Source organism: Garra rufa, chromosome 3 (genome assembly GCF_049309525.1).
Source record: "Garra rufa chromosome 3, GarRuf1.0, whole genome shotgun sequence".
NCBI classification, from domain to species: domain Eukaryota; kingdom Metazoa; phylum Chordata; class Actinopteri; order Cypriniformes; family Cyprinidae; genus Garra; species Garra rufa.
The window spans coordinates 29,072,080-29,084,209 of NC_133363.1; the positions used below are offsets into that span (position 1 = coordinate 29,072,080).

At 43.7% G+C, this 12,130-nt stretch overlaps 1 protein-coding gene across 1 annotated transcript; it reads right to left on the bottom strand.

Annotated features, from left to right (window-relative positions):
* Positions 1 to 798: 798 nt before the first annotated feature.
* hrh3 (histamine receptor H3) lies at positions 799 to 4,921 on the bottom strand. Its single transcript, XM_073837436.1, has 3 exons — positions 4,442 to 4,921; positions 4,186 to 4,352; positions 799 to 2,441 (listed from the first exon to the last, which is right to left on the bottom strand). The coding sequence occupies exons 1-3, from the start codon at positions 4,821 to 4,823 to the stop codon at positions 1,530 to 1,532; spliced, it is 1,461 nt and encodes a 486-aa protein (XP_073693537.1). The 5' UTR covers positions 4,824 to 4,921; the 3' UTR covers positions 799 to 1,529.
* Between the last annotated feature and the right edge of the window lie 7,209 nt (positions 4,922 to 12,130).

Below are 12,130 nucleotides of genomic sequence, written 5' to 3' on the forward strand. Positions count from 1 at the left end.
AAAATATGACTAAAACTAAATGGCATTTTAGTCTTAAGACTATGACTAAGACTAAATCAAAATTCGCTGTCAAAATGAACAACGCATAAATACGCATTGGTTATGTTAAAATTCACGTTTTTGAACCATCTGGCCTTCCATAAAGATTAGTTCAAACTGAATGAACCTTTCATGAACAACACATCACTACAGTGCAAATACAATGTAAATAAATTATTTTCGTAGCTTCAGTGATTACAGTGGGAGTTTTTGCATACCTTGTGCAAGACTAGGCCAACATCATAGACCAACATGTTTGTCTATGAAGCCAGAATGTGAAAAAGTGTTGTATAGTTTTCTATATTAATCATTTTCGAAATTAATTATCATTATTACTATACAATATACAATATGATTTTTGTCAGATTATTGCAGCCCTATGAGCTCCTTTTTTACATGTGTAATTTAGATACAACTTTAAACAGTCTACTGTTATTGACACCAGTTTAAAATGTTGATTAAAGTAATTGGGTAATTTTAAGTGTTTGACATTAAAGACAACATAGGGTTTTTATAATAAGGTGACTGGAAAAATTGCCCTCACAAATGTAAAAAAAAAAATGCCCCTGGAAAGCAAAAGTCATTTCACTAGATGATCTAGAAATTTGGATTAAACATTACAAGGTCAAAAAAATTAACTTGAAACATGCACACTTTTGACAATAAGATCTATAAGATGCATGTAGAAAACAGATTTGAATTTTAACTTTTAATGCTGACTTCAGCTGATCCTGTTTTATTTAATAAGCATACGTTGGAGCCAAATTTATCAATGAATGCTGGTAAAAACATTGTTCAATACAAGCAAGTATTAAGAGTATTCGTCTGTTGGTTTTCTGACTTATTGTTCTGTATCTTTGTGTTTGAACAGAATCTCAATGCACTGTACATATTATTACCATTGATTAGAGACAAGTGTTCAGACTTTGCTATAAGCCCTGAAATAATCCTGTATAAATTGGTTATCTTGATATGATTATAAGAAATGAGTCATGTTTCTCTGTATTTAGTCTGTCCCACAGTTGCTAGGGGAACTACAGGCTTCGCCAGCAATCCCTGTACATCTGTCATGAAGAATCAGTATACAATTATCACGAACAGCATGGTTTGAAATATCATCTGAGTTGTTCTCATTGCAGACTGTGGTTGCAAGAGGTATAACATTCCATTATGATCGTCACTTCACCAGTACAGTTTATTTTGACATGTGATTAAAAAAGAAAAAATACTTACAAAGGCAAACATGGCACTGCGCTAGACACTTCCAGTCATGTATACACAATGTATGAAACAGATCCATAATTCATCATTGAATTTGGAAGAAACATAGCTATGCCACTATTTCATACAAAAATGTGAGTTTGAATAAGTAGATGAAATATATCTGTCTACTTACTCACAACGTACACAAAGAAAATGTCCTGCTAGATACAGTACAAGCACATTAAAAAAGAAAAGCCCTATTTGGAAATGTGGTCATCCTCATAAATTCAATACTTCTGGTCCATGTTCTGAGGTTGGATTTTTGTTTTGCTCGGACACAGTAATTTGCTGAAGGCTTTTTTGAAGCTGCTGTGGCACAGAGGATACAGGATGGGATTGATGGATGAGTTTATCCACAGCAGCCAGAACGAGATCTCATAAAGGTAGTGCTGGACGCACTGACCGTGACATGCTGCCCGAATGATCATCAGCAGTGTGTAGGGTGCCCAACAGAGTCCGAAAACACAAACTATCACAGCTAAAGACTTTGCCACCTTTTTATCTCTAGACAAGCGGAAGCGGCTGGCCAGACTGGCAACCATATCAGGACGGTGTCTGTGTGATCCACCCGAATGATCCACGTAATGAAACTGCGCCTCACTGGATGCCAGGATCCGCTCTCCGACCTGCAAAGGAGGCAAGTCTGCTATTGTGCTGTCTCTCCGTTTAGTCTGTCTGGCGTTGCCGAACTCTGCGGCAGACACCTTTGCAGTGGAAGGTAACCGGCAGCACCGTGACCTTGAGGATAAGTCGACCTCCCTTTCCTCAACAGGCCTCACAAAAAACACACGTTGCACATCGCCGGTTCCAACCGGCCTCATCTTGAAGCTCCTGAGCCGTATATAAGTCGGCTGTTCTTCCCTCACTGCGCATCTGTTGCGGATGTTGATGTAAATGCTGAGGTTGAAGTAAGTGACGCTTATGAAAGGTGTGAAGAACTCGACAGTGGAGGCAGTCATCAGAAAATACCAGTTGAAGTAAAATTCGGCATAGCACTCTCCATCTGGCACCACGCTTCCTCCCGCGATGTGTTCCCAGCTTATAATAGCTGGACCATAAAGAAGAAATGCTGCCAGCCACACGCAAAGCATCTTCAAAACAGTCTCTCTAGTTATGCCCTTCTGGCAACGGTAACTCACCTGGAACACAGATTTATAATTGATTTAATATGCAGTACATTAAGGCCTCAGATAGATAGATAGATAGATGATATAATAACAGATAGATAGAATGACAGACAGATCAATAGATGATAGAACAACAGACAGACAAATAGAACGATAGATCAACATCGATAGACGAATAAACAACAAATCGATAGATGACAATGTCAGACGAATAGAACAATAGATAGACAGATCGACAGATGGATAGAACGACAGAATGACAGACAAATAGAAGGATAGATGATAGATCAACATGGATAGAATGATAGATGATAGATAGATAGATAGATAGATAGATAGATAGATAGATAGATAGATAGATAGATAGATAGATAGATAGATAGATAGATAGATAGATAGATAGATAGATAGATAGATAGATGTAATAAAATGTCATCTTTTCCCTGGTTGCCAGCTGAAATAATTAAATATTATGATTAAATGGACGTCACAATGGATCTATCCCTGAGGCAGAAGCAAGAGGGTTCAGCTTTTGTGTGCTGCTGCATAATAGGATGCAAATAAATGTTGACAGATGATTGTTAAATGTGAAAGTGTGCATGGCATTTGTAGGTCTCCACTCTTTGTGTCTGTCCAAATTATTAAGTAGGCTACAAGTGATGATATATCAAAACATTACTCTTCATCTGCATGTGAACAGCTGACTCCTGAATGAAACTGGTTATACTGGTATTTTGTGTGGAAACCACATATAGATTTGACGTTTCTCGTTTTTTCAGCGTTCACACCATTGTTTTAGGTATTAAAACGTATCGTTAGTCTACTTATTTCCATCAGTATTCTAATATTGTAGTCTATTTAACTATACTTCTCTGTAATTTGCTTATAAACAAAGTGTTTTTCCAAATAAAAAGTGAGTTTAATAGACTAATGAAATATAATCAATATACTGTAGCCTACTTTGAAAACATTTACGACAATAGTCATTCCGAACCTGTACTGTCTTTTTTTTTTTTTTTTTTTGAAAAAACGACATTGATTTTGTGTTTAGTGTATGGACAAAAAACATGGACATTCTTTGTGATATGTTTTGTGTTCCACATAAAATTTTAAACATTATTGGATCGAGATGGAGATAGAGAAGGTCTAGTCTCTAGTGTGAATGATGACACAATTTTCATTTTTTGTTAAACTATCGATGTAAGTGCCATCTTTGTAAAACTGAGGTAATTTGAGTACATTCAAGTAGCCTACATTTGTGACCCTGGGCCACAAAACAGGATAGGACCATATTTCCCCGAGATACAACAATTTGAAAATCTAGAATCTAAGGGTGCAAAAAAAAAATCTAAATATTGATAAAATCGCCTTTAAAGTTGTCCAAATGAAATTCATAGCAGCAATGCATACTACTAATCAAAAATGAGGTTTTGATATATTTACGGTAGGAAATTTACAAAATAAATTAACAGATCATGACCTTTACTTAATATCCTAATGATTTTGGGCATTACAGGAAAAATCGATAGTTTTGACCCATACAATGTATTTTTGGCTGTTGCTACAATATACCCGTGTTACTTGAGACTGGTTTTGTGATCCAGGGTCACATTTATTTTGTGTCAGTTTCTGTCAGTGGTCACTGGTGGTTCAGAGACTCATTCGTTTGGATTGGCATTATCCAACACAGACAAATTATGAGCTTTTTTAAAACTATGCGCCATAGTCCAACTGTGTGTTTTTGCGCAGCACTCACCGCTTTAGTAACGGACTGAAACCTGTCGAAACTGATGAGCACGATGTTGAAGACCGAAGCCGTGCACAGCATATAATCCACGACCAGCCACAGTTTACACAGCCCTCTGCCCAGTCTCCATTCACCCGTCAGTACATATGGAATATACACGGGGATGCAAAACCCGCCTGAAAATCCATTCAAACACACATGCATTTAAGGACACCGCAGACTTACTACCAAATCTGAAATACAAACAGTCATCAATATCACTCACCGACAAGAAAGTCCGCTATGGCCAAATTTAAAAAGAAAAAGTTGCCTTGTGTGCGTAAACTTTTCTCCACCACGAAAGCTAAAATGACAAGCGCGTTCCCGAGAACTGTTGCGAACACCAGCAATGTCATAAGCACAGTAAGGAATATTGAGGTGGATGGAGAAAACTGGCCATACTGTGCGCGCCGGTTCTCAAACGTGTCTAAGTCGCCGAGGCTTGTCGCGTTGTCTCTCTCCAGCCCAGTCCAGTTGGGCGACTGCGGGTTTCCTGATTTCCACATGAATGAAACAGCTGTAGGTATCCCGGTAGAGTGTGCCGCTGTCAGTAAAGAGGTTTGCATGGTGTTGCCGCCGCTTTCCTCTGTCAACAAGCAATTATGCATGACAGTCAGCGCGTAAAAACTGCCGAGCCATCCGCGCTCCCGACACTGACTGTAAGCTGCTCATTCACAGTTCAACGAGCGGCGCAGGCGATCGCAGGTTTATATACCGAGGGGGAACAGAGCGTTCATTGGCTGCTTATTTAACGTGAAGTGTTCATCCAGGACTACTTAAGAGTGTCAAACGCCCAGCTCTTGTGATGTCATCGATGTTCTGCATATCTGTGATAACAGCCCAGTTTGCTGTATCACCACCTCCTACCACACGCCTCATTTAACTTGCTCAAAAATCAATCTCACGAAATGTGATTTGAAATCACACGTGTCCTGCTCTGTTGTTTAGGGGAATAGCTTAATCCAGCCTAAAATGGTTTGCTGGTCTTGGCTGTTTAATGTGTCTCCAATGTGTCTGTCCAAGCTGGTCTTCATTTGGTCTTGCTGACCTGCCCATCTGAAAAATGGCTAAAATCTCACTAAAACCACCTACTCTAGGACCAAAAAGGACCTGATTAGGTTATTGAATGTTATCATGTCATTTGAACCCATTAGCTGTTTAAAGGGGTCAGGACATGTATTTTTATTACTTTAAGATATTCCTTGAATTCTACTAACAATGTTACAATTACTACTACTAACAATTATTTTTTGCAGAAAAAAACAAGTAAATATGTGGGAAAATTATTATTTTCAACCTTCATTCTGACCCTCTGTCAAAAACGATCTGTTATAAGGGGCGGGTCATTTAAGGCTTGTCGGGAATCGGCCACTGTTGTGACTGGCTAAAGTCATTGTATAGAAAACAGTATCAACAGCCCCTCGCTATTGTATTTGTTTTGACATGATAAAAAAAATGGTAATTTTGAATTATGAAACCATTTACTTACAGTTTGTGATGCAGCTGCAGTCAAATCTAGTACTGCTTCATCTTTAAATTAATGTTTCTTTGTGAACTCTCCATGACACTGTGGCTCGTTCACAAAATGCTCCAATCCTCAGACACGAATCAGGATGCCTTTAAAAAAACTATTCACTTGTTTCTTACATTGGGATCCTTCTGATATCTGTACAAAGACACAAACAAGCTGTTTAAACCAAATGCGTCAAAGAGAAAGTTCTTTCACTCCATTTGTCCTACTCAAGCGCGCAAACCATTTCAGAAAGCAAACACGCATCTATATACTGTATCCAGTGTAGACAAGCGGCAGTGATTGTACTTTGTATTTGCCATTAAGCGACTGAACGCCAGTGAGCGGGGTCTATGGTGAGAAAACTATTCGAAGACTATTTGTCAATGTTTTGCCCTGGAGGCAGTGTTTATGCAAATGTTTGTGCCCAGGTGACGTCACCTTGCACCTCCAACACATTCTCACTCCCAGCTCATCACTAATTGACACTTGGACAGGGCCCCTTTGTGTCACTTTTTGACACACATGGTACCCTTTTAGCGCCATTTTTCGACATGCAGGCTCCTCCAATGCTTTAAATAAGAAACATTTGGCAAAGATTGGCCATCAGTTTGTGCACAAATTTAAAAATTGCTGTCAGAAAAGCTCAACGTCAGCTTTAGTTGTGAAATACCATTGGCTCTTGTGTGTCTTGTGACTGGCTGCGTCATGCCAAACAAGTTTGGGAGTGTCTTTAGAATATGAGATGTGAGAACATTTTCAGCGATTAAAACCTTATTCTTCGCATAAAAATATTGAAGGATTTGGAATGCAACATGACTTGTTTGTAACACATTTATACTGCTTTTTATGATTAGTTTTTGTATTTTGTAAATACCTGTCACTTGTACTCTCATTTGCCTGGTGCGTGTTTTATATTGTTCAGTAGTTGGTAGGTTTAGGGTATGGGTTGGTGTTAGGTGCTCCAAATATCTATGAAAGTATATACATTATAAAAAAAATTTAGTTATTTACATATTCTTATTCTGTGACAACTTTTTGTAAGTTATGTACATTTTGGGGCTTTTTTTTAGAAAACAAAAAGGGTTCTATCTACAGAAGTCTATGGAACGCAAAAACTTTAAAGCTCAATATCTCAAAACTGCTCAGAATGCAGATAGAACCTTGTAATTCCTCATAATAAAGGTGGAGATTTATATAAAATGATTTCTATTTTAGAAAATGCATGCAAACCAATAAATGCAACGTATGATGCAAACAGCTAAAAGCAATGGAGGACCCTGCATGTCAAAAAATGATACTAAAGGGGTACCCTGAGTGTCAAAAAGTGACACCAAAAGGTCCTGACCTGGCGTAAATATGTGACGAGTTGGGAGTGAGAATGTGCACCTCAGATCCAAATGAGCCATTTTTTGAGTTTAATTAAATAAATGCTTTGTTTATAATGAGGAGGATGTTTTAAGCTATGAAACATGCAGGATGTTTTAATGGTACAAATACCTCTTATATGCCAAAGGATGAAGGCAAATTTGATTTCTCATGCCATGACCCCTTTAAGCCTCTTGATGTGGCACTGTGTCTTGGAGATGAGCTTCAGACACGAATAGAGGTAAAATATACCAACAACAGAATGCAAAAACAGCAGGTTTTGTTGTGAATAGCATTGCTTACTTTGGAAGATTACCCTGCCATACCTTGCCTGAAGTAATTTGAAATAGCAGGTGACATTTAATTCTCACTGTCTCAGTGGACCTCTAAACCCAAAATGTGATGTCTGACAGGTTGAGTTTTGTTGTAATTAAAACACTGTGCCTGAAATGAACTACAAAGAATTAAAATAAATACCCAGGAAGGTCAAATAAATTCATGGAGATTTAAATGTCACATCTCTTGAGAATCTACTAAAGAGACATGAAAGCCATGCCAGGACTAATGAGCAATTGCATGTAAAATACACTGCTGCTCCTGTAGGGAACTATGTATTGTTGCCTATGTTTTTAATTATTCGTGTCATTTTTTAATGCAATATCCATTGCATAAATAAATTCATGTGCAATAAAAGCATTTAGCTTTTGTATTAAAATAATGCACTTCTAAGAAAATCGTTTTTGCCAGTGTGTCTTTGAATAGAGTGTAATCATTGCATCTGAGTCCTATCTGACATCCTTCTATGAAATCATATTACAGGTCAGAGAATAGCAGGCAAAGAAAGTAAATACGTTCTATGGTGAATGAACAGACTGACCACCGCTGAAATAGGGAGCATTTAAGCTTTTGTGAGAGAGCGTCTTATTTGCAGAACTGGACATATATAACTGTGACATATTCTTTTCTGGGTCTGTAGTTCCATTATCATTGTCTTCGACAGCACAAAAGCATATCTGTAGAACACCCTGTGTTCTTTCAGTGACAGAGTAATGAGAGACTTTATGAGAGCGTGAAACTGAAAGAGATTCATGCACAAAGCAACTTTCTGTGTACAGATGTGCTGAGAGATGCAACACAAAAGAAGTAAAAATGAACAATTTGGGCAGCAGTGCACTGATGCAAAATTAAGATCCAAAATATTGTTAATGCTTGCCTTCTATCAATTATCTGTTTGACCATCAATGAGAAACATCTGGGTAAGAAGGGACTACAGACAATGACAAGATGGTACAAAACCTACTTGAATTCACCAAAATAGATAATCATAATCATGGTGCTTGTGTTATGCCAAACAGTAACAGATGTGTTCTCTCCCCACCCACTTACATCATCATACACTCGCTCTCTCTCTCTGCTCACCTCATTCACAAACACTCACTAATTCATGTTAATTGCAAGAAGTGGGGACCATAGGCATATCACATGAATGACGGTTTTGGAAGCAGCACATAATTATAGGCTGAAGTTTTTGGTCTTCCTGCTCATCATTTTCACTTGGCTTTCACAAATTTCCTCACAGGAAGCAGCCGTCCTTCCCACAAAAGAAAGAAAGAAAATGAAAAACCCATCTCTGCCCAAACTCCATTTTTTAAATCTGAATTTCTTCTTTATATTGTGAGCGGGTGAAAAATCACGCAACAAGGGTGGCTGAAGTGAGAGCCCCGGAGGGTGGATTTTATTAACAATTTGTAGACGTGCTGAGGTGAAAGGGGAAATAGCGTGCGGTGCTCCGTGCGTCTTGTGCAGTCTTCGAGGGCTAGGCGGGTCCGTGCTCGTGCGGGCTGATCGGTCACACGCTGCTCTCTGAAGGGGAAGACGGAAAACAAACATTAGTCTGTGCTCCGCGGAGAGGTCTCGTCGAGTGTGTGGCGCACACGGCTTATCTGGCCGCGGCCGGAGTGGAAACAGCTGTGATCGATCATCCGGTGATGGGCAGGCACAGCTGATCTGTGTGTGTTTCCAGGGCGACGCTGATTGAGGCTCGGGACGCTCGTCACACCCCCCCCCCCAAGCGTTGTCCTGGACCTGCGGGAGATATAAGGGGACAATAGGGGGGATATAGGGGGTGGGTGTGGAGTGACCCCTGCCAGACCTGCGAAAGCTGACCAAATTCTGGAGAGGCCGTCTGCGTTGGCGTTGGCAGCTCCGGCTCGGTGTTGCACGGTGAAGTGGAAATCCTGGAGTGCGAGAAACCAACGGGTCACCCTGGCATTAGTCTCCTTAGCCTTTGCCATCCATTGGAGGGGTGCATGGTCTGTTAGGAGGGTGAATTTTCTGCCCAGAAGATAGTAGCGCAACTCCAGGATCGCCCACTTCACCGCCAGAGCTTCCTTTTCGACGGCCGCGTACTTCTTCTCGGGAGGGGTCAGCTTTCGACTAATGTACAGGACCGGATGCTCTTCTCCCTCGAGGACCTGAGACAGGACGGCCCCCAGTCCTGTGTCGGACGCATCGGTCTGTAACAGAAAGGGACAGTTAAAGTCTGGGGCACGTAATACGGGTTCTGACATTAGGGCCCGCTTGACTTCTACAAAGGCCGCTTCAGCTTCTGGGGTACAGGTAACTCGCTCCGGCTGTCCCTTTCTGGTTAGGTCTGACAGGGGGGCAGCGAGGGAGGAGAAGTTGGGGATGAAGCAGCGGTAGTATCCCGCCAACCCCAAGAAAGCTCGTACCTGGGTCTTTGTAGTGGGCCGTGGCGCTGAGCGGACTGCCTCTACCTTCTTTTCTTGAGGTTTAATCAACCCTCGGCCGACTTGAAACCCCAGGTACTTTGCTTCGGAGAGGGCCAGATGACACTTGCGGGGGTTGACGGTGAGTCCAGCCCTTCGTAACTCTGTCAGCACCCTCCGCAGACGGGCCAGATGGTCCTCCCAATGCTCAGAATGGATGACTACGTCGTCTAAGTAGGCGGCGGCGTAAGCCTGATGGGGGCGGAGTAGGACATCCATCATCCGTTGGAACGTGGCTGGAGCTCCATGTAAGCCGAAGGGGAGGGTCCGGTATTGCCAATGGCCACTGGGGGTCGAGAAGGCGGTCTTTGGTTTTGCGCTTTCAGTCAGGGGTACCTGCCAGTAGCCTTTGGTCAGGTCGAGGGTGGAGATGAACCGGGCCCTCCCTAGGCGGTCGAGGAGCTCATCCACTCTGGGCATTGGGTAGCAGTCAAATTCCGAGATCTCGTTGAGCTTCCTGAAGTCATTGCAGAAGCGGAGGGTGCCGTCGGGCTTTGGGACCATGACGATAGGGCTGGACCAAGGACTGCGCGATGGTTCAATCACCCCCAACTTGAGCATCTGGTTGACTTCCTCCTCCACCGCTTGCCGACGAGCCTCGGGGATCCGGTAGGCGCGTTGCCGAACGATGACTCCGGGTGGGGTGCGGATATCATGACGGATCACGTTAGTTTTTCCCGGGAGCGTGGAGAACACATCAGAGAACTGACCGACCAGATGTTGCAGCTCGGTCTTCTGAACAGGCGTCAGCAAGGGGTCCATACCGACAACCACGAGAGTCGAGGCGACGAGGGTGGCTACCTGGTCCCGGTTTCCCATCCACTTTTTCAGTAAGTTGATATGGTACAGTTGCTCCTCTCTCCGTTTTCCCGGTTGGCGCACCCGGTAAGTGACAGGTCCAATCCACGATGGTATAGGGGCCTTGCCAAGTGGCCAGGAATTTGCAGGCAGCGTTGGGGATCAGGACCATGACATGGTCGCCCGGTTGGAACTCCCGTGGTTGGACTTTTCAGTTGTATTGGCGCTGCTGAGCCTGTTGAGCTTTGGTGAGGTGTTCCCGGACTAATGGCATGACTCTTTCAATTCTCTCCCTCATGTTCCTGACGTGCTCGACTACGGAGCGTAGCGGTGCTGGCTGCCGCTCCCAGGCTTCTCTGGCCACATCAAGGAGTCCGCGGGGTTGACGGCCGAACAACAGCTCAAAGGGAGTAAAGCCAGTGGAAGCTTGGGGGACCTCTCGGATTCCAAACAGGACGTACGGTAACATCAGGTCCCAGTCGCGTCGATCTTCGGCTGCCACTCTCCTCAACATCTGCTTCAGGGTCTGATTGAAGCGTTCGACCAAGCCGTCGGTCTGCAGATGATAGACTGAGGTCCTTAGTTGTTTTACGTGGAGCAGGCGGCAGAGGTCAGCCATTAGCCGGGACATGAACAGGGTCCCCTGGTCGGTCAGGATCTCTACTGGGATGCCGACTCGGCTGAAGAGGAGGAACAACTCCTGGGCAATGGCTTTTGAGGTGGCTTTCCGAAGGGGTATTGCCTCTGGATACCGGGTGGCATAGTCGACGATCACCAGTATGTGTTCATGCCCCCGGGCAGACTTTGGCAACGGGCCCACCAGATCCATCCCGATGCGCTCGAAGGGTACCTCGATGATGGGCAGCGGAATCAGCAGACTGGGGGGAGGAATTTTCGGCGAGGTCTTTTGGCATGTCAGGCAGGCCTGGCAGAACTGTTTCACCTCCGCCTCGAGGCCGGGCCAATGAAACCGGTCACGGATGCGTTGGATGGTGTTTGCGGCCCCGAGGGTGGCCTGCCATGGGGTGTGAATGCGCCAGCTCCAGAATCATCCCCGTCTTGGGGCGAGGGACTACCAGTAGCTGTTTCTCCTCCCCCCTCCGCTGGGCGACGCAATAGAGCAGGCCATTCCGGACGATGAAGTGCGGGAGAGGGTGAGGGCCGGGTTGAACCTCCTCGCCTTCGACTATCCGCACCTGTCTCCAGCAATGTTTCAGGCCAGTCTCGTCCAAGCAGCACTGGGACGGGCATATCTTTGACGACTCCAACTTCCAGGGGCCATGTGCCGGTGCAGGTGGCGATATTTACCCTCCGAGCGGGTACCTGGCGTGTATCGGCGTGGACGCAGGTGATGGGGATGTAAATTTTCGACTCAGGACGCGGAGCGAGGAGGCTAGACCTGACGAGGCTGACCGCGCTGCCAGAATCCAGCAAGGCTTGGCATGGGCGT